Source organism: Furipterus horrens, unplaced genomic scaffold (genome assembly GCF_987537825.1).
Source record: "Furipterus horrens unplaced genomic scaffold, mFurHor1.1.pri manual_scaffold_11, whole genome shotgun sequence".
Lineage (NCBI taxonomy): Eukaryota > Metazoa > Chordata > Mammalia > Chiroptera > Furipteridae > Furipterus > Furipterus horrens.
This window is the reverse complement of record NW_028327181.1, coordinates 17,659,784-17,680,327: the sequence shown is the minus strand read 5'-3', so window position 1 is coordinate 17,680,327 and position 20,544 is coordinate 17,659,784. Positions and strand designations below refer to the sequence as shown.

General features: G+C 47.1%; 1 protein-coding gene and 1 long non-coding RNA gene across 2 annotated transcripts in view; both read right to left on the bottom strand.

Annotated features, from left to right (window-relative positions):
• Positions 1–1,385, bottom strand: part of LOC149997108 (sodium/glucose cotransporter 1-like) — a 45,900-nt gene extending 44,515 nt beyond the window's left edge. The window contains exon 1 of the mRNA XM_090257361.1: positions 1,248–1,385. Coding sequence (XP_090113487.1) covers positions 1,248–1,370 — 123 coding nt within the window. The 5' untranslated portion in view covers positions 1,371–1,385. The remainder of the gene's footprint in view (positions 1–1,247) is intronic.
• Positions 1,386–4,667: 3,282 nt separating this feature from the next.
• LOC149997107 (uncharacterized) lies at positions 4,668–10,189 on the bottom strand. Its single transcript, XR_016507217.1, has 2 exons — positions 9,922–10,189; positions 4,668–5,140 (listed from the first exon to the last, which is right to left on the bottom strand). It is a non-coding gene; the product is annotated as an uncharacterized LOC149997107 (long non-coding RNA).
• Positions 10,190–20,544: the final 10,355 nt, after the last annotated feature.

Here is a 20,544-nt window from a genome sequence, read left to right as displayed (position 1 = left end):
CTAGGCCACCTAGAAGGATGTTTCTCATACCTGAAGCCAGTTTTTTTTTTTTTTGTTTGTTTGTGTAAATGCTCTGTAGAAACATCTCAGATCTCTTTTTTGCCTTTGGAATAAAGGGCCTATATTTTTTCTTCTGGTACAAAATTCACTTCATAGGATGGAGACCATGTCTCCACTATTCTATCTACCCACTAGCAGCCAAATGAGTCATTGTAAGCCTTGAAAAATGTCCAATGATGGTACTTCGAAGGGCCTGATTCTGCACAGCAAGGTCCTGCTTGTGACCTGTAGACAGGCCCCCAAATTAAAGGTCACACGTGCATGAAAGCTTCAGCTGGATAGGGACCATCTGGAGTGACAAGTCTGCCACTAGTTAGAGAATGGTGATATTGTTACCAGATACTTCTGCTTGGTGAAGCAGGTGGGGCAGAGGCCTGATGGCTAACAGCGAAGCTGAGGGACAGTAATACCATGACATCAGCTGAAGCTTTCACACCAATCTGACCTGTCACTGGGACAAAGGCCGGGTCCGCTTGGGAGTGTAGTGAAGGACACTTTTTTGTGTTAACATGCTAAACTTTAGTGAATGAATGACATTAAGGACACGATTTCTACCTTATTAAGAGAACCTTGTACTGGAAGAGAAAATATCAATTCATTATTTAGATTTAAAGAAAACATGTAAGATCCCTAAGTTATATGTGTGTGACCTTTGAGGTCTTGTTAGCAAGGCAAAAAGGGTTAAGCTCCTAAGTCAGGTCAGGCAGCTGTAGGTTCGAATCTGAACTCCATCATTTCCTGGTTGTTTCTTAACCTCTCTGAACCTCAGTTTCCTCACCCGTGAAGCTGTAGGATATAATGCGTTGTTCACATTACAGGTGAGGATATGACACTTAAGACCTAACCATTAATAGCTGTCATTATTATCACCATCACCTTGATGATCGTAATGACTTAATGTTAACTACTGCTTAGGCCCCAGGTAGCGGGCACAGAGGAGTCTGACCCATGTGTTTATTTGGGGCGGGAAGGGAAGGTGGGTTTGGTCACATACAGCTCCACTGCTGAGAACATGAACTTAGTCTTGGTTGCGAGGGCGGAGAGTAACCAGGCAAAGGGGGGGCAGGGAGGTTTCGTCTGAGGGCCGTGCACAAGCAGGGACGGGGTGGGGGCGGGATGGGAGGTGGGGACCAGGCGGCTGGCAGTGTGGGGTCAAACTCAGCCTGGTGTCTAGGGCCCCGACGTACCCACAGCCCGATGATCAGGACCGAGAAGAAGTAGAACACCATCACCAGGATGTCTACTGCATTGTTGACACCGGAGTCCACAGTAGTCCAGTTAGAGGCGATGCCAGACCAGGGAAAGTACATGGCTGGGCTCCCGAGTCAGACTGGCGTGTCAAGCTGCGCTGGAGTAGCAACGACTTTGACTTTGACTTCCGCTTTGGCTCTGCTGCCGCGGGGCATCCTGGGAGCTCTCACCAAGCAGCACATACCTCGTTCCTCGGGGGTTGCACTGTTTGCCCAGTTTGTTGCTGCTTAGAGCAGGCACAACACCCTCGCTTTGTTGGCCACAGTGGCTTTATCCCAGACTGGGAGTTGGTCCAGACTGGGGCTGGGGTGAGGCTACCCAGGAGGGATCAGTAACGGTCTTTGCGGGCCTTTATAGGATCCTGAGGCAAAAGAAGAAACCAGTAATCTGCGCTTTTTTAAAATAATTTTGATGTCTTGTTCATTGTGGATTTTTGGCATTACTTTAGATTTTTAAAAATATTACGTTAGAATATTATCTATTTTGAGTCCTGAGTTTTTCTGGTGCCTCCTTAAATTTTGCCCAAAGGAAAATGCCCCACCCACCTCACCCTAGTTCTGGCCGCATTGAACCAGCTGATCACAGAAGGTCCTCAGCTTTTTGCAGTTTGACTTTTATTGGTGATGTGTGAATTTTCAACCTAAGCCAGGCAGCTACTCTCCTTGGCGTGTTCCTCATAATTTTCCAACAAATTTCCATAATGGGAATAATTCCTTTTGTCATCTTTCCATCTAAATTGTTTTTCTTTTTGGTACAAGAATCCAAGCTGTTTCAGAGCTGGCCGAAGTACAAACTCAAATGCCGTTAAAAATAATTACAATTTTTTGACATTTATTTCTGATTTCAGGCAACTAATTTTATAACTTTTTTTTTATCACTGAGAACAACTTTTTAAAAATCAAATTCACTCTGCAGTTGTTGAAAATTTCTCTTATTATTGCTCATTTAGTTACCTTTGTTTTTACATACCCAACAAATAACTCTACCTACATAGCATGATGCATAAATATTGTGTCCTTTAGATGAAATGATCCCTCTGTTGTTATGGAATGACCTCTTTTGTACCTAGCAATGCCCTTTGCTCTGACATCTATTTTAATTACTTCCTTTCTCTCTTCCTTCTCTCACTTTCTTTCATTTCACCCATATCACCTCATCCCTTCCCTTTGTCAACCAACAGCTTGTTCCCTTTATCTATGGATCTGTTTCTGTTTTGATTATTAATTTTTTTAAGATTCCACATATAAGTGAAATCATATGGTATTTGTCCTTCTCTGACTTACCTCACTTAGCATAGTACCCTCTAGGTCCATCCATGTTGTCACAAATGGCAAGATTGCTTTCTTTTTATGGCTGAGTAACATTCCATAGTATATATGTACTACATCTTTAGCTAATGCTCTATTGATGGGCACTTAGATTGCTTCCATATCTTGGCTATTGTGAGAAATATTGCAATGAATGTAGGGGTGCATACAGTTTTTTGAATTAGTGCCTTGTTTTCTTTGGATAAGTACCCAGAAGTGGAATTTCTGGGTTGTATGAAAATTGTGTTTTTAATTTTTTGAGGAATCTCCATATTTTCCATATTTTTATATTTAAAGTATATTTATTATAGCCAACATATAGTTAGGCCTTGAGTTTTTATTTAATCTGATAATCACTATTTTAAGCATTGATGTGGTATTTAAATATGCTATTACACTATTTTCTATTTCTCCCATATATTCTTTTTCTCTTTTTTGTCCTTTTTAAAAAAGATTTTTTTAAAAATTTATTTTTAGAGAAAGGGGAAGGGAGAGAGAGAAAGAGAGGGAGAAAAACATCAATGTGTGGTTGCCTCTCATGTGCCCCCAGTTAGGGACCTGGCCCCAAACCCAGGCATATGCCCTAACTGGGAATCAAACTGGTGACCCTTTGGTTTGCAGGCCAGTGCACAATCCCACACCAGCCAGGGCTTTTTTGTCCTTCTTTTGGATTAATTGGTGTGTGTGTCTCTGTGCATGTGCACACTTTCACTTTATCTCTTTTGCTGGCTTATTAACTATAACTCTGTTGTGTTATTTCAGTGGTTGCTTTAGGTCTTATAGTATCCATCTTTAAGTTAACCCAATTTACCTTCAAGTGATATTATCTCACATCACATATAGTGTAAGAACTTTACAGCAGTATGCTTTCATTTCTTCCCCTTAGCTTGTGTGATATTCTTGTCATACATTATTACATTATTATCCTTTAAAGAGATTTAAATAATTAGATAACGTTTTTATATTTACATAATGACTAGGCATATAGGACTTTAAATATTTATATAAAAAGCCTACATATTATTTCTTAGAATTTATATACTATATACAGTTTAATAATAACATATAACATTTAATAATAACATATTAACATATTATAAAACACATTTATATGTTATAAATATATATAATTATAAGTATATAAACATATATATTAAAAAATAATTTTTACTAGCTTTGCTGGGGAGTGGAGCTCTTCCCGGAAGTGCAACTCTCCCTCTCCCCAACTGGGTTTTGAAACTGGATGTGGATGCCCAGCTGGATGCTTACATTAACTCCCACTGCGGGAAAGCTTGAGGATTGACTCCCCAGTGGTTCAAACGTCCTACCTTCTTTTTAAATTAAAAAAAAAATGTATTTTTTTGCTGGCCACACATTAATTTGTTGACTAAAACTCTTGTTACTGTGAATTTTAATTTTCTGAGCCCTTTGGGGATACAGAGCACGCATAACCTACTTAGCCCAGAGAGATTGGATTCACGCTCTCCATCCCACCACAGGGCAGGGAGGTCAGGGAAACCAGCTATTTGTGCGTGCCAGCCCTCGCCTAATAATCACGCCACCTGGTGGCAACTTTTATGTAACCCATCTTGAGTCTGGATTAGATTTAGTGGTCTCTGGCGCCCTCCAGCGATGAAATATCTCAGCCTCTTGTTTTGTGATTCACATTTCATTTGTGGTGAGGTGATATTTAACCCCGTAAGTATGTTCGCCTTTTACAAGGAAGCAGATTTTGGAGGCTTGTTAGCTGATGGGCCCGAGTAATCAACCTGTATCCATGACCACAAGCTGTTGGTTGGCATTTCACCTGGCACGGGTCAGGTTTGAGTTCACTGGGAGGACATTCGAGGCATGTGCTTCCCCAGGTCTCTAGTTCAGTATTCCTCCCAGGTCAGTGTCCAGAATTACTTTCATGGTTTTGGACTCATGCATCTGTCTCAGAAGATTTCTGTGGTAATTATGAAGGGTATAATGGATTCATCATAGTAGTCTTCCTCTAGATTTTCTGGCTAGCAGTGAAAAGATTGAGAAGAGAGGCTGGTTTGGAACTTACGTTTTTTTATATCTAGACCTTTAAAGGACATAAAGCATCATCCTTCTTTGTTAGGGTCCCTCCTACCTCAGATCCTTTTCCCCCATCTCACCTCAATGATTTAATGCCAATTTACTTCCAGCAGAGAGGACGTCCATTGGGATTGAGCTAATTGCAAATGTCCCACCACCCCAGCATTCTATTGGTTGTCAGAGAAAATTGCCTGAATTTGTGACCCAAAGGTTGAGAGGCTTATGTCTTTGTGACCAGTCAGAAGCTATGATCCGGTACTTCTGAGCTGCACCCTATGCTCCATTTAGCTTGATTGGTTGCAGCCCAGGGACTCCAGTTTCTTATCTTACTTGTGAAGGATCATCTGGGAAGAACAAAATCCAACCTCGTTGGCAGTAGTTTGTCTTGGAATGCTGGTTTTAATTCTTGTAGGCCACCATCCTTCTCAACTTCCATGAGATGTCCCATATGAAAAGCCCTAAAACAGACAGAGGGATGATTTTTTTGAAAAAACATGACATTGGGGGCCATCCTGTCTGAGGCCATCCCTGAAGTCAGAAGTTGTGGCTGTACTCTAAGACTTCATCAAGCATGTGGAAAGCTGACAGAGTGACTTGGAGGACAGAACAATTTTTGGAGAGAGAGAGAGAGCTGTGTGTACAACCTCACTCTTTCCATATGATGTCCCTGGGAGAGGCAAAGGCAAAGGGAAATTGGTTCACATGCAACGCAGCCTGTACATGTTCTGGGATACATGACTGGCCCACTGCTTGTTACTAGAGCTAGGCCTGAGGTATTTGAAAGAGTGTTTGTGTTTGGTCCCAAGCTGTTGTAGCTTCTTGGTCCATCAGATAATCTTGGTTTCTTTTACGCCGCTGGACAGACTTCTCTAACATAGCTATCCTGGGATTAAACCTCGCTTGTCTTTGAGGACCCTGCCTTTCACATTGCTCCTTGGAGAGGGGAAGAGCATCTACATCCAATCTTTGCTCCTCTCCATGACAGCCATTCCAAAGAAAGCTGCCTGTGTTCTCATGGCTGATCTCTTCCACCTGGGTTAACCCCAATTTGGAGCAGATGGATGAGCCGTTGGGTTGCTCAGTCACCACAGTCATCTTCTGCTCTACCCTGTGGCAGCTGGCTGCTTGCACTCTGCAGGACCAATGCTTGGAGGCCTCATCCTTGAGAACCCATCAATGTGTGGTTGCCTCTAACACACCCCCAACCAGGGACCTGGCTCGCAACTGAGGCATGTGCTCTGACCGGGAATCGAAACGTCAACTCTCTGACTCACAGGCCAATACTCAATCCACTGAGCCACACCAGCCAGGGTGAGACTGTACCATTTAATGGTCTTTGATTCAAAGCATAAATTGCATTCTGTAAGACAGAGTATGGTATTTATATTTCAGAGTGTTATCACTCAACTTGTGCCATAGTCTTAAGTAAACCACTCCACTTTTAATTAGATCAGTTGCTTCTGGGCAAGCGGGTATATGCTAAGACCAGTTAATTCCATGTTGCACTTCTTTTGCTTGTGAATGAGTTCCTCCATTATATTCAATACAGTGGGTAATGCCATGATGGTGGCTAAGACATCCCAAGAGTCCAGGGATACTGCTGCGGGAAGAAGCATTATAGGCAGTGAAAGCAAATCCACACCCAGAATTTGTACCTCTTCCATGATCGAAGAGGTGCAATGTAATCAGCTTGCCACTAGGTGGCTAAAGGGCCCCCCAGGGAATGGTGCTATATGGTGCTCCTTGTTGTTCTCCGCTCTTGGCAGGTTAACCACTAGGTGGCAGCAGCATCCAGCTCATCCTTGGTAAGGGGTGACCATGTCACCAGCTCATGCCTGGCCCTCATTCCTGCAACTATGGCCCTATGTTCGTGAGCCCATTGGGAAAACACTGGCATGGCTGGGAACGAGGTCGACTGACATTGTGCAGTGTGTCATTTTGTCCATCTGATTACTGAGGCCTCCTTTGCAGAGAGAGTTCAATGCCATTCAGTGATATGGGATGTGAATATCTTTATACAGCATCCATTCCAAGAGGCCCATCCTATGCCTCTTTCGACTCTCTGTGTCATATATTTTCAGATACTGACTACTGATCCTTCTGAGTTCTTGAGCTGCCATAACAAAACACCATAGACTGGGTGGATTAAACTGCAGACATTTATCACAGTTTGGGAGGCTAGGGTGTCCTAGAGCAAGGTGTTGGCAGATTCAGTTCCTGATGAGGGCTTCCTGGCTTTCAGACGGCTGTCTTCTCACTGTGTGCTCACCTTTCTTTGTGCATGGAGATAGAGATAGAGCCAGAGATAAAGATAGAGATAGAGATATTGATTGATTTCTCTCTTCCTTTTCTTATAAGGACATTCATCCCATCTCAAGGGTCCCCTCCTGAATTCATCTAAACCTAATCACCTCTCAAAGACCCCGTTTCCAAATACCACCTCATTGGTGGTAAAGCCTTCAACATATAAATTTGGGGGGCGGGACACAAACATTTAGCCCATAACACTGACCATCTATGGTAACTCCTATGAATCACTATAGATCCATATTTCTTGCCAATGCTCAACCCAGGCCAAGCAGATCTGAAACGGACCTTTTAGTCTTCTGTCCCTGGGAGAGCTGTCCTTCACTGCTGTCCTGATTGGGGCTTCAGTGCTGCAGCTGGCCACTTTCAGGTGGTGCCAGCATATTGTGCAGATCCAGCAGGAAACCAGACTTAAGACCTCCTCCCCTGTGGCACGTGCAGGGATGAGGCCCTCCTCTGCCAGAGCCATTTTGCCTCCATAAGGGAAGCCAGCCCCTGTGGGGACCAGAGCATGGCAGGGAGAATCCTAGAGAAACAGAGCCACAGACTCTGGGTTTCAGGTGGCCCTGAGTGCCCCATGTGTAGATGCCCAACTATGTGAATCAATAACTCCTTCCCTGTTTGAGGCCATTTTTTGGTGTGCCCCACAGGGTCGCTGACACTAAGCATAGGTCTGCACACATGCTCTGGAAGGAGAGAGAGGTGCCTGGTAATGCTGCCCCAGCCTCAAAGACTGGAGAAGAAAGGTCATGAATTTTCATCATACCAAGGCAAGTAAATTATTGAAAATGTAAGGCGCCCAGGCATGACTTTGTACAATGTAAATGCTTGGGACACACTTCACAAGTGAATGATGCATGAAGAAGAGGTCCCTTTCCAGGAATGCTGGGATAGGTTATTCAGTTGAGTTAGAATTAGATGGATGGACAAAGATATGATCAAATTCCTACCCCAAAGGAAGCTGGTGTGGTTATATTACCAGACTTAAAAGCTTTGTGGCCAAGAAGCATTACCTGAAATAACCTGAAGACCATAATAGATTAGAAGACCTAAATGACTTGACCCAATGGACTTACATCTGGCACATACACCCAGAGTCACAGTATATATATTCCCTCCAAGTAGAAAAAGAACATTGACAAAAATTGACTATATACTGGGTCATAAAGCAAGCTTAAACAACTTTTGAATGACTGAAGTCATTCAGCATATATTCTATAAGCAAAATACTAGAAATCAATGATAAACTAGAAATCAATAACAGAGATACTAGACACCCAGATGTTTGGAAATAAAGAAATATGTTCCTAATAGTTTAAGAAAGTAAATAACATTTTAGAAATTAGATAACATTTTGAACTGACCAAGAATGAAATCACTACACAAAACCCTGTGGCATGTAGCTAATGCAGTACATAGAGGAAAATCAATAATTTAAAAAATGTATTTAGAAATTTTATAGAAAATAAAAAGGCTGAAAGTTAATGAGCTAAGTTATAGCTCAAAGAACTAGAAAACAACTATTCTCAAAGAAAACAGAATAAAGGAAATGGGAAAGGAAAGAATAAATTAAAAAACTAGATAACAAATAGTGGAGATAAAAAACAAGAAATCAGAGTTGATTCCTTTATGATACAACCGAAATTGAAATGATTTGATGAATTTATCAAGAACCAAAGAAAGAAGGCATAAATTACCCATATTAGAAATGAAAAGGGGGACATTTTTGCAGACATGGAATACCTAAAAAGGATAATCAGAGTCTATTATAATAGCATTATGCCACTAATTGGAGATGAAATGAGGACATTCCTAGAAAAACATAATCAAACACATATATCTGACTCAAGGAGAATGTGAAAATCTCAGTTCTTCTAAAGGCATTGAATCAGTAGTTGAAAATATTCCCACAAAGGAAACTGACTGAGAGAGCTTCACTGGTAAGCAATTCCATCTTCTTACAAATTTCTCCATAGAATATAACGATTCTTTTAGAGAGTAAACAATGTCTCATTTTATAAAGTGAACACAACCTTTTTGACTGGGAAATCTGATAAGGGCAGCGAAAGGAGGATTACAGCTCTATCTCACTTGGGAACAGAGATGCAAACATTCTGAACAAAACATTATCACACTGAACTCAGCAATAGTGCAGGATGCCACACAATGGACAAGTCTGCGTCATGCATTCCGAGAATGGAAGGTTGGTTCAACATTAGGGAACTCTATGCAGTTTGAAACATTAAGAGAGAAAAATCATATCAAAAGATGCAGAAAAATCAGTGAATGAAACCCAACAAATGATTTTTTTAAAACCCACTTGTCATATAAGGAATGTATGAGAACTTCCTTAATCCGGTAAGAGAATCTTTGAAGGAATCTATAGCAGGCATCATGTTTCAAATGAAATGTTGAAAAATACCCCTTAGTGACAAGACAAGAATGCCTGTTATCCTCCCGGCTGTGGCACCTGGTACCAGACTAAGGCAAGGGAAAGAAATGGAATCTAAAAGAATTGAGAAGATGGCAACAAAATTGTCATTATTCACAGATGACACACTTAACTATGTAGCAAATCCCACAGGATGTACAGATATATAAACAGAATCTGTTAAAATACAGAGCAAATTTACCAGATCCAATTTCAGTATAGAAACTTACTACATCTCTATATATCAGCAAATGAATAAAAAATAACATTTAGGAAGTGTACAATTGATAGTTGCACTAAAAATGTCAGTTAACTGGAAATTAATCTAAATAGCTGTCCAAGCCATTTGTTTATGGGGAAAATTAAAACCTATTATTAAAACATATTAATGGCAGAGGATAGTCATGGACTGAGAGATTCAATGCTGTAAAGATGTCATCTTTTCCCAAACTGATAGGTAAATTGCCCTGAAAATTGGCTCAAGGTGCAAAATTCCTGTACCTTTTTTTCAGAGGGGTGGAAGGCAAGGAGCTGATTCCAATAAAGAGATGCTCAGGTCCTCTTGACTGAGAAGAGAACTTTCCTCCTTCCTGGCCATCTGGGCAGCTTCAAGGTCATGACCAGAAGGTCCTGATTCCCTTCACTCAGAATCCTCCCTCTGTGTCTTTGAGGACCCAGAAGCCGGGTCACCCTGTCCCAACTGAGAGACGACCTGGAGTTGTCCCTGCTATTGGCACACCCCTGGACCAGCTTCTTCCCAGGGTGTGGGCCCTAGGGAGGGGCTCGGGGGATTCCTGTACTTTCAGGGTGTCGCCCCGCCCAGTCCTCTAATCCCGGGCATTCACGCCCTGGGCTCGGGACCGCCTCACCCACGTCGGCCACCAGGCGTCGCTGTCCCCTCGCCAGTGGATGCCCACTATTGGGCATCGCAAGTTCTAAATGTCAACAACCCAAGGAAGGGCTGACTTGGGGAATGGGACCTTGGCCTGGCACTGGGCTGTATATTAGTCCTGCTGCTCCAGAGAGCGGGCTGCAGCCCACAGGAAACCCTAACATAGATGCCCTATGTCCCCCAGTTCCAGGTCAGGTATGTGCGCTCTAGAAGAGCTGGTGTGTGTGTGGAGGATGCTCAGGGGATCCCTGGGCCATGACTGTGAAAGAAGAAGCAGAGTTGCCCAAACATCCACTCACTGGGGACCAGCCAGTACCTTGTCTTCTATTACCACACAACCATAGTTCTCTATAATTCATGTGGCTGGACCCTAGTCATGGAGATGTATTAGGAGGAAGTTAGAAGGAGCACGGTTGTCAGCATGATGTCCTTTGGGTACATTTGAAAACTTGGAACAAAATGCAAGGTGCTCAGCATGATCTTCAAGGCTCCAGGGACCTGATGGCTCCCTCTCTTGCCTCCCCGCTTCCTTGGATCTGGCCACACTGACCTTGCCGCTCCTGTAATTTGTCAGGCACATTCCACCCCATGACCTTTGCACTTGCTGTTCCTGCTGCCAGAACACTCCTTCCCAGGCACCTCTCTGTTAGTACCCTAGCGTCATCCAGGGTTGGCCTCTCCTGACCATCCATCTAAAATCAATAGTTGTTACTCTTTCCCTCCTATTACAACATAATATCTCATTTGTTCTGGGCTGTGTCATCCACTGGAACTTTGCTCCAGGATTTGGTCTTAGAGGCAACTGCTGTTTTCCCAAGGCCTAAAGCAGCACCAGGCTTTGGAGCTGCTCAGTAGCTACTAGTAGAATGAAAAGTGCTTGTTTTTCTTTTTCTGGGGATGGAGGGAGCTCATGCAATGGGGAGTCTGGGGGTGGGGGGCAAGGGACAAGGGGAATCTGGCACGATCAGCTGTTTATCTTCCTTCATAAAAGTTCCCGAGCTAGTTGACCCCAGGTCAGCATTTGTTGCTTCCATGTGACGGGTGTGCACTGCCTTTGTGTCAGGGTGTTTGGCACTTTTGAGTTTATGTAATGCCCAGCCCCCTCCCCTGTGGACATCCTTCCATCCAGCATGGAGCAGCCCTGTTTCAAGGACTCTCTGGTCTGGAAATTCTTCTCCCTAAGGTGGCTTCTTTGCTCCTTGGGGGCTGTGCACCCTGTGTATGTGAAAGGTGGGGCTACAAGACCCCCAGCTCATCTGCCACAGCCCCTCCCCTGGTAGAGGGTCCAGTCTTTGTGCTCTGGCAGGACCTTGGGAGCTGGAGCTGGAGCCTGCAGGCCAAGTGGGAGGGGACGAAAGCACTGGCTTAGGAGTCGGGGGCCAGGGCTCCACCACCTACCTCCTGTGTGACCTTGGCCAGGTCACATCCCTCCCTGTGAAAGGAGAGAATGATTTCCCAGACTTGTGCAGCCGATTTCTGATGAACACTTCTCTGGTTATTATGGAGATGAGTGTGACCTTTTAAAGAAATAACAAGAGATGCCACTAGAGGGCACTGTCAGTTAGAGTGTGCACCTGTGTGAGTGTGAAGGCGTGTGTGAGTTGTGTGTGTGCATATGTGAATGTGAGTGTGTAAGTGTGAATGTAACTGTGAGGGGGTACTGTACAGGGACACTTGGGATGTGTTGACCAGGAGTGCAGATGCGACATCTCCGTGTGGCCCATGGAGGACAGTCAGGCAAAAGTGGGGACATCCCTGTGCAGGTGTCACCCCTGCAAGGTGTGTGGTGACTGCCTGGCTGTGGTCCTGACCCCTGGGCTGTCCTGCTCCTGGGTCAGCTCCTGACAGACCTGAGCTCCTCTCCCCAAGTGTAGACCTGAGTCCCTTAGGCTTGGGGAGAGCTCAGGGTGGGGCCTGGTCCATCAGAAGGGACCTGGGTCTGTGGGTGATTGTGAAGTATGGGACAGTGGGGTCACTGTGCTCCCTGAGGCCTGGAAGGAAGGGTGGCAGAAGGAGACAGCTTCTCCTCCCAGACGTTGTATATCATGTTCCTGACGACTAACACACCATTCCTGTGTCCCCTCGTGCTCTGTCTGCTCAGGGTGGGACTGAGATCCACTCACAGGAGGTCACACAGGGGCTCCCTGTCCCAGTTGATGCTGCTCCCGAACCTGGATCTCCTTGGTTAGGGTACGAGGTGGTAAGCTGAGGGAGCGGGAAGCTGATGTTCAGTCCTGAATGCGCTTCAGGTCTAAAGGCCCAGAGGAAGGAAGGTGTCAGGCCTGCACGAGTCAAGCTGGACTGGGCCAGGAGGCCAGGAGCGGGTGGCCGGTTCTTTGACCTTGACTGTGGACCCTGAGGGCTCCTCAGCTCAAAGTGGCCAATGCTGACCTTTAGGGTGCAGGGTACAGGGCTTTAGCTTGGCCAAGAGAGAGGGTCCCTGAGGACCAGGGCCCTGTGAGTGCCATGTGTAGGGGAGCAATGGGCCTTGAGTCCTAAGTGCTTTGCTGCCTGTGCGACTTCCCTGTGTAAGCTGAGTGGATTGTCGCTTCTGGGTTCCTCTGGCTTCTGGGGCAGCTGGGGTAGGCAGCCAGGACCCTTGATGGGCCTGACAGCTAGGCTCTGAGACCAGGCCTGGGGGTGGGGGCACCAGGCTCTGTTACTGGAGGTGCTGAGGCTGGAGGTCTTCTATTCAACCTCTCACATCAAGGGCAGCTGTGCCAGGAAGGCCAGACTGGGGTTTCTGTCCTCAGAAACTGAGAGGCCATGTGTTATCTGGGGCAGAGGGGACAAATCCCCTCCCTGGGCCCTACTTGTGGGAACCACCATCAGGTCCTCTTATGCCCTCCCACCGCCCACATGGGCAGACCCCACAGACCCTGGCCTGCTGACCTCTTCTCTTAGAACCATGCCCAGCAGCCAGAGGCCAAGTGCACAGCCCTGAGCCTTCTGTAGTGCTGCCAGGCAGACATAGCTGCTGTGGTGCAGGAAGGGGTTCAAGGCCTCCCTGAGGAAGGGGGTTTGGGCCTGGTTCAGGTCACTAGTTGGGGGAACTCCAAGGATCTGGAAAGAGGCCTTGGAACCCCACTCTGACTCTGTCTTAGAGCAGAACTGGGGTTGGGACAGGTGGGAGGGCAGTGTCCAGAAGGCTCTGAGGGATTTGGGGGGGGGGGGGCAGTGTGTGTGGCACATTCTTTTCTTTCTGGAAGGCCTTGAAGTTGGTCTGTATCATGCTTCCAAAGCCTTAGAGAGGCCTGACCTTTGATCTGCATGGGGAAGGTCAATCCGAAGTCAGTGGTGGGACCTGTGCACAGGGATGGAGGCTGGGGCATTGGTTGCGTCCTGTGTGGAACAGTGTGTCCAGCAGGACCTGGGCTGGGCAGCCTGAGTGTTGTTAGAGCCGCAGGTTCACAGTGTGATGCACGCCCAGGTTACCCACACCTGACCTGCGTGGGTGTGCTGTTCGGTGTCAAAGAAAAACTCTCGTCTGTATCTGTCAGCTACCTAACTATCATTTATCATCTACCTACCTATCTATCTAATAATCTATCTACTGTCTATGTGAAAGTCAAGGTCATGTCTGGAAGGACACATACCAGATACAACCAGCACGGATCTTCAGGTTGGGCTGGAAACTTCTTCTTTATACTTTATTTTCTGCTTTATTTAAAAAAATCTTTGTATGTCTTCTCATAACCAGAAAAAATATATAAACTTTCCCCATCTTTGAAAACCAGGCAAAAGGAAACAATGTGCTGCACAAATACAGAGCCCTGGAGAGACCCTCACTCCAAGCCCCGGGCGGCGAGGCTGGCCCTCACTCCTGGGCCCACCCGCCCAGTGTGGCCGCCAGCCCCGAGCACAGCACGATGTGTCCCTCCGTCAGCGTGAATGTGTATCAGAGACGCTGTGTGGAGAGAAAGGAAACACGCGTAGCCTAACTACCTATGTGACGTTCCAAAACGGGGAAGGCTGAGAATTAGGTGGCTTAAGGGCACGCACAGGGGAGGTAAAACTAAGGAAAAGTCAAGAACTTTTCCTGGCCCTGAGGTCCTGGCCCTGTTCTGAGTCTGGGAGGCTAAGTGATGGGAACTTCACATCACACAGAATTCACCATTTTAAAATGAACAATTGGGCAACTATCACCACTATTATTATTACCTTTTAAACTTTACAGATGCATTTTATTTATTTATTTTGTGCTCCGTACAGTTTACAATTAAAATAAGTGATCCATCAAAATGTTAGCAGTGGCTCTTCTGGGTGAAGTATGCGGGTGAATTTCTTCTCCTGTTTGTTTTTCTGTGCTTTTCACGTTGTTTACAGGGAGTAGTTGTTGTTTTTAAACTATAGATGGTGACCAATACTCTATTTTAAGAGGAACTCAGAAAAACAAACAAGGTGACTTCCCGCCTTCTGGATGGACACCTGTGTCCTTGTAGCTCCTTTACACCCTGTTGCTTCCACCTGGGCCTGAGTTTGGGGCCTGGTGTTGCTGGGACCTCCAACAGGGTGGACCCTGAACAGGAGAGAAATCTCTTCCAGGCTCAGCAAATTCCTCCCTGGATTATCTGCTCCATGTTTGATAAACTCTATTTTTCATTGTTTTGGCCTCTCCTTTGGTTGACTTTTGTTAGTTCAAGATCAAAAACTAGAGAGCTGAAGGCCCCTCAAGGCCGTGGGTTGAGATTTTTTGCCACCAACCACTATCCCTTTCTCCTTCAATTTATGTTAAAGCCCTCTTGTAACAAACTTGAAAGACATATGTGAAAAGAAAGTTGAAATTCTCCCACAATCCTACTGCTCCATCCAAATAGTGTTTCCACCCATACCCCCAACTCTTGCAGCCCCTGCCTGGTGGTGGTAATCCCATCTCAGGCCAAGGGTTCCAAGGTAGGCTCCTGCTCCTGGTCCGGAAGGCTCTCCCACTGGGATAAGTGTCTGTGCTTTGCTGTCCCCTGACCCACTGCATGCCGTTGGGTGGGCCTCAGGTCTCAGTCTCCTAAGCGACGGCCTTGGATTATGTGAGTATGGTTAATCCCCTCTGGATCATGGCCTCTTTCTGCACAAAGCCCTGGAGCTCTCCCCACAATGCACAGGCACATTTTAGAGTTTTGCAGTCCCTGGGTTAGATGTCCTAGAGCACCCTGTGGCCTCCAAGGCACTCTGCTGCAGGTAGGGGAGTTGAGTTTCTTCTTTGTGACCCCAAAAGGCAGACCTTGGCTCCATCATTGCACCCTTGCCTGGTGCTATGCTGAGTGCTTTATAGATAGAATTATCCCCCTGGTGTCTGTCCACGTGTCACTCCTCATTCAGCCCTGAAGGACAGTTTCCACACTATCATTACCTCCACATCGCAGAGGAGGACACAGAGAGGACAGCCACCAGCCGAAGGTTGTGCACTTGGAAATGGTGGAGCCAGGACTAGAACTCAGGTCTCTCTGGGCTCCAAGCTCAGACTCTTACCACATGCTGTCATTCAACCCTAGGGGTAGTCAGCATGGTGACCTGCAAGGTGCTTCCGACACCACGAGCACACCTGAGAAGCCCTCTAGGGTTTCTAAAGCATCTTCATGAATGTGTGTCCTTCCCAGCAGTTTATGAGATGGGCAGGGCAGGCACCAACAGCCTCTTTGTCTACAAGAGGACAAGGCTTAGGGACATTAAGGAAATGACCCAAGGTCATAATCAAGTCAGTATCAGATCTGCGATTGGAACCCAAGTTTCAGGTTCAGTTCTTTTCCAAAGAGCTGCCAGGCACCGAGGTTCTATGTTTCTCATGATTAGGATCTACCTACCCAGACAACCAGCTCTTCATCAATTCACTACCCAACTACCCATCCATTCTTGCACCTACCAATGCACCTACACACCCATCTGTCTATTCATTATTCATTCATCCATCCATCCATCCACAGATCTACCCATCCACCCACACACCTATCAATCATCCACCTATCTCCTCATCCATTCATCCATCCACCCAACTTTTCATCTATGCATTCACCCATACAACTACCCACCCAACCATTCGCCCACCAATCCACTCATCCATCCACCCAACCGTTCATCCATTCATTCATCTGTCAGCTATTCACCAACACATATGTCCAGCCACCCACCAATTCCCTCATTCCTTCCTTCTTTCCTTCTTTCCTTTCTTCCTTCCCTGCCTCCCTCCACCCTTCCTTCCTTCTCTCATTCGAACTCTTTATCAAGAGCCTTGAAGTTACTAGACACTGGGCTGGGGTTGAGATGAAGCGTCTGCAGACCTGGGAAGGAGCTGCATCTCTTGGGGCCAGTAGCTTTCCCCTGTCAATGAGTATTCTGGAAGGGGGAGCTGAGCAGGAAGCAGACAGGCTGAAGAGATGGCCGAGTTCCTGCCATTTTGGGCTCTAGATCACAGCACTGGAGTAACTGAATTGTGTTAAAAACTATTTTTCTGGGGAGAAAGTGAGGAGTGAGCCACTAAGGTATGGTGTTTGTCCACATGTCACTTATAGAACAGAATGCTGGCAATGACCTTAAGTGGGGAGTTTCTTTAAACAGAGATTTTACGGATATAAGAAAAGAATATGTATACAAATGACTAGATAGCTAACATAAATATAATTAGAATTAACAAGCAAGATAATGTAGAGTGAGATTCCAGTAACAGTTTCTAACCAGTGTCTGCCATTCATTTTTTACATTTTCTCGTGCTCCCCATAATGGACATGCAACTTAGCAACTAATATTATCCACGTCAACTAGATCAGAACAGAAGGAGAGAGACAGTCAAGGTAAATTGTCACCTACGTGGTAGAGAAGTTTGTCAAGCTAGGTCTTCCCACTTCCACACACCATGCCCTGAGCAGCGTGTAATTCTCCCTGTGCAAGGAACTGGGGGAAACTCTTGACAGTCTCTCCTGGTCCGCATCAGATAGTGCTTCCTCCCCTCGCAACTTCTGCCCGCCTGGACTAACCGGGTCCCGCGCTAATCTGCTTTATCTGTCGGGGGGGTTTGTATTACTGTTTGCAGACATGGTCTAAACTTTGGTTTGCAATTGCTCACTCTTCTGTTTTTAACTATTTAAACAGGGTTGCTTTTCTCCAATCCTCTTTGGTGACTGCCTGCTGCCAGCCCCGGAACACCTCTAGCTTTTTCAATGGCCAGAAACTTTCCTTCTACTTCTTCCTACCTCCGTGTGGAGCTGGAGCTGTGAGAAAGTGTCCTGAGTTTGGACAGGATAACCCTAAGGAGTAAGAATCCATGTTGGTACTTTAGTGACCTTCCTCCCTATGTCTTTCCCCCCTTGTCCCACTGCCCAAGAGAGACGGTTCTCTGTCTTCATCATGACCACAGCCCCAGACCCCGCACCCGGCCTGTTCATGAATGCAGCAGGCGTGCAATAAATAGTTGTTGGATGTCAAGTGAATAGGAGTAAGTATGCTTATGTAAGTGAGAACAAACCTTTTGTTTTTCATAATTATACATTAAATGTATAATCGTTTTACAAAAATTATAGAAGTCAAGTGTGCAAAATAAAAGACAACATTTCCTGTAATTCTACCCCCACAGGCAGCCCCAGGTCATAGACATGGATATGAATGTAGATATGGAAATAGATCTAGAGACACTCCCATTGTGCCACGTTTTGTCACTTTTTTGGGATAATGTGCTCAAGGCTTTTCAGATGTCATTTAAATCTAATAGACCATTTTTAGTGGATCATTTATCTTAAATTAGTTCATTGTTTTGTTTTCTGATTATAAGAGTAATACTTGTTCTTAGAGAAATCGGAAAACAAAGAGAAGTATAAAGAATCAAATAAAGCAAACGTCTGCTCTGACTACTGGAGAGGACCCCTGTCAGTGTGTTGACATGGACTCTTCCAGTCTTTTCTCTGCATGCAGTTGTGCTTTTTACAGAGACAGGCGCGGGAAAGACCTTCTTTTGTCACCTGCCTGAATGCCACTGTCCCCCACTCAGTTTATGCACGTCTCCAAAGCCACTTGGGGCTGAGGACATAGGCCATCTGTAACGGATCGGCTAGACACGCAATGAAGGGCTCACCTCGCGTCTCCATGTACTGGCCCTGTGATGTCTTCATGATGAGTTTTCACCAGCAGGCCTGCTGGGGGCAGAGGGGAGTGCCTTCCCAGGCCATGGACACAGGGGACAAGTTCCTTGCTGAAAGGCTGGACTGTGACTCCCCAAGGCCCCTCAGAATCACGGGGTCTTGGGAAGTCAGGACGCCAGTGCCCACCCACTCGCCCACTCATCGGCTCATTCTGCCGCAGGAAGGGCTCGGGCTGCGACTCCAGAGCCCGGCCCCTCCCTCTTGTGTCTGCTCGCTCTGTGACCCTGCTCATCCCCACCCTGGGGCCCTGCTGACAGTGAGGGCCACCACGGGTGGGTTTGAGACCCCTTGAGGTCAGGCCCTCCAGGATTCCAGGACCCAGGATGGAACTCCTGGAGGCTGTGGGGAGGCAGCCAGGGGGCAGCAGGAGGCCCGGGCCAGACGAGGAGGGGCCGGGTGTGGCCAGAGGGCTCTGCTACCGCCACCTGGGAGCTGCACAAACATCCGGCTACAACTCTGAAACTGCCCGATCTGATTCCTGGGCCACAGCTGGCCCTGTTTGTCACTGGTCCCACGCCCTGCTGACCATGGGCTCAGTTTCTCTTCCCCTTACTTCTCCCCTTTTGCCACCCTGAGTTCTGGTTTCAACCAACTCGGGGTTAACTTTAGCTTGGGGATTCCCAGGGGTGGCCAGCTGCAGGTTGGGCCAGCACTCCACCTCCCTCCTTGCCCCCACCAGCCCTTAGCCTGCTCAGGCCTCAGGCCTCACTGCCTCCCGTCCCTTCACCCCCAGGACCAGGGCCTTCCTGCTCAACACCTTCATCCAGGAATCCTACAGTTTTCCTAGAGTGTCTGGTCCTTAAGGCCCCTTACCCAGCTCCTCCCTGAGCAGAGGGCAAGGCTGGGGCCCAGAGAGAGGAAGGAACTTGCTCACGGTCACACAGCATGTCAGAGACAGGCCCCAGCAAGGGCCCAGGAAATGACAGCAATGGCTGAGGGTTGATGAGAGTCACCATAGGCTGGGCAAGTCACAGGCATCTTCTTTAATACCCAAACCCACCCTATCAGGGAGGAAACTGAGGCCACAGAGGGGAAGCAAACTGCCCAAGGTCAAAGGCTGAGAAGGGCTATGTGTGGGTGGGGACCGCTCCCTGTCTGCTCTGAGGTCTGGGCTCCCACTGCCAAGTCTCCCCTGGCCCTTTGCCAACCCGTCCTCCCTCCTCCCAGTGAAGGGGTAGCCACAGGGTCCATTCTTGGGCCTCTTTTCTGCACCCCTGAAACGGGATTAAGGCTGGGGAGTGATGGGAGGAGGTTGCCCCAGGTAAGCACATGGCACCTGGCAGAGGGCAGTGCTCCACACAGTACCCCCTTTGTGTGAGCCCAGGCAGGTCCCACCCTCTGCTGGCCTCAGTTTCCCCAAACATCAGATGAGAGGGCCCAGGCTGGCATTGGGACACCCAGGAGCTAGTTCTGTCTCACTCTTTGGGATGTCAATCATTTTGAGCCTCAGTTTTCCTGCCTGTGAAATGCGTGGAGGATCCTGGTGTCAGCTCACAGGATATGTGAGTGGCTCAGCTGTATAACTCAGTTCCTGGGTTTTATAAATGGTGTGAGAACAATAGGCCATTCAACAGTGTCTCAGGGTGCAGCAACCTTTGGAAACATAGATATGGTCCATGCTCTAGGACCTCTGCCCCTGGTCTTGCCTCCTCTTCGACCTGTCCTTGCACCTCACCCCTGGAGAACCCTTGTTGCCCCCAGGGCCTCACCCCTGGGTCTGAATCCCAGCACCGTCTGCACGCTTCCCCTCTGCCTGGCATTATTGTCTCCATCCAATTTTCCTTCCTTCCCAGGGCAGAGGCTGGTCACAGCATTCAAGGGCTTTCTGGGTGGTGAGCAGGGCGGTGGGCCAGGTGACATGGGAAACAAGAGTCTGCCGTTGCTGAGGTGGAGGGGTCGGGGGCTTCACTGGGGGCCACTGTGCCAGCTGAGGGGTGCTGCAACCCCTCTCTGTGCCTTTGCTCATGCTGGCCTGTCAGGATGCCCGCCCTCCCCTCTGTCCTGCAGCCCTGGGGGTCCAGCTCCCAGGCCCTGTTTTGAGGTGGCTCAAGTTGATGCTGCTACCAGATCACCTTTGCTGACTGCCCAGGACTCCCAGGGTCCCCCATC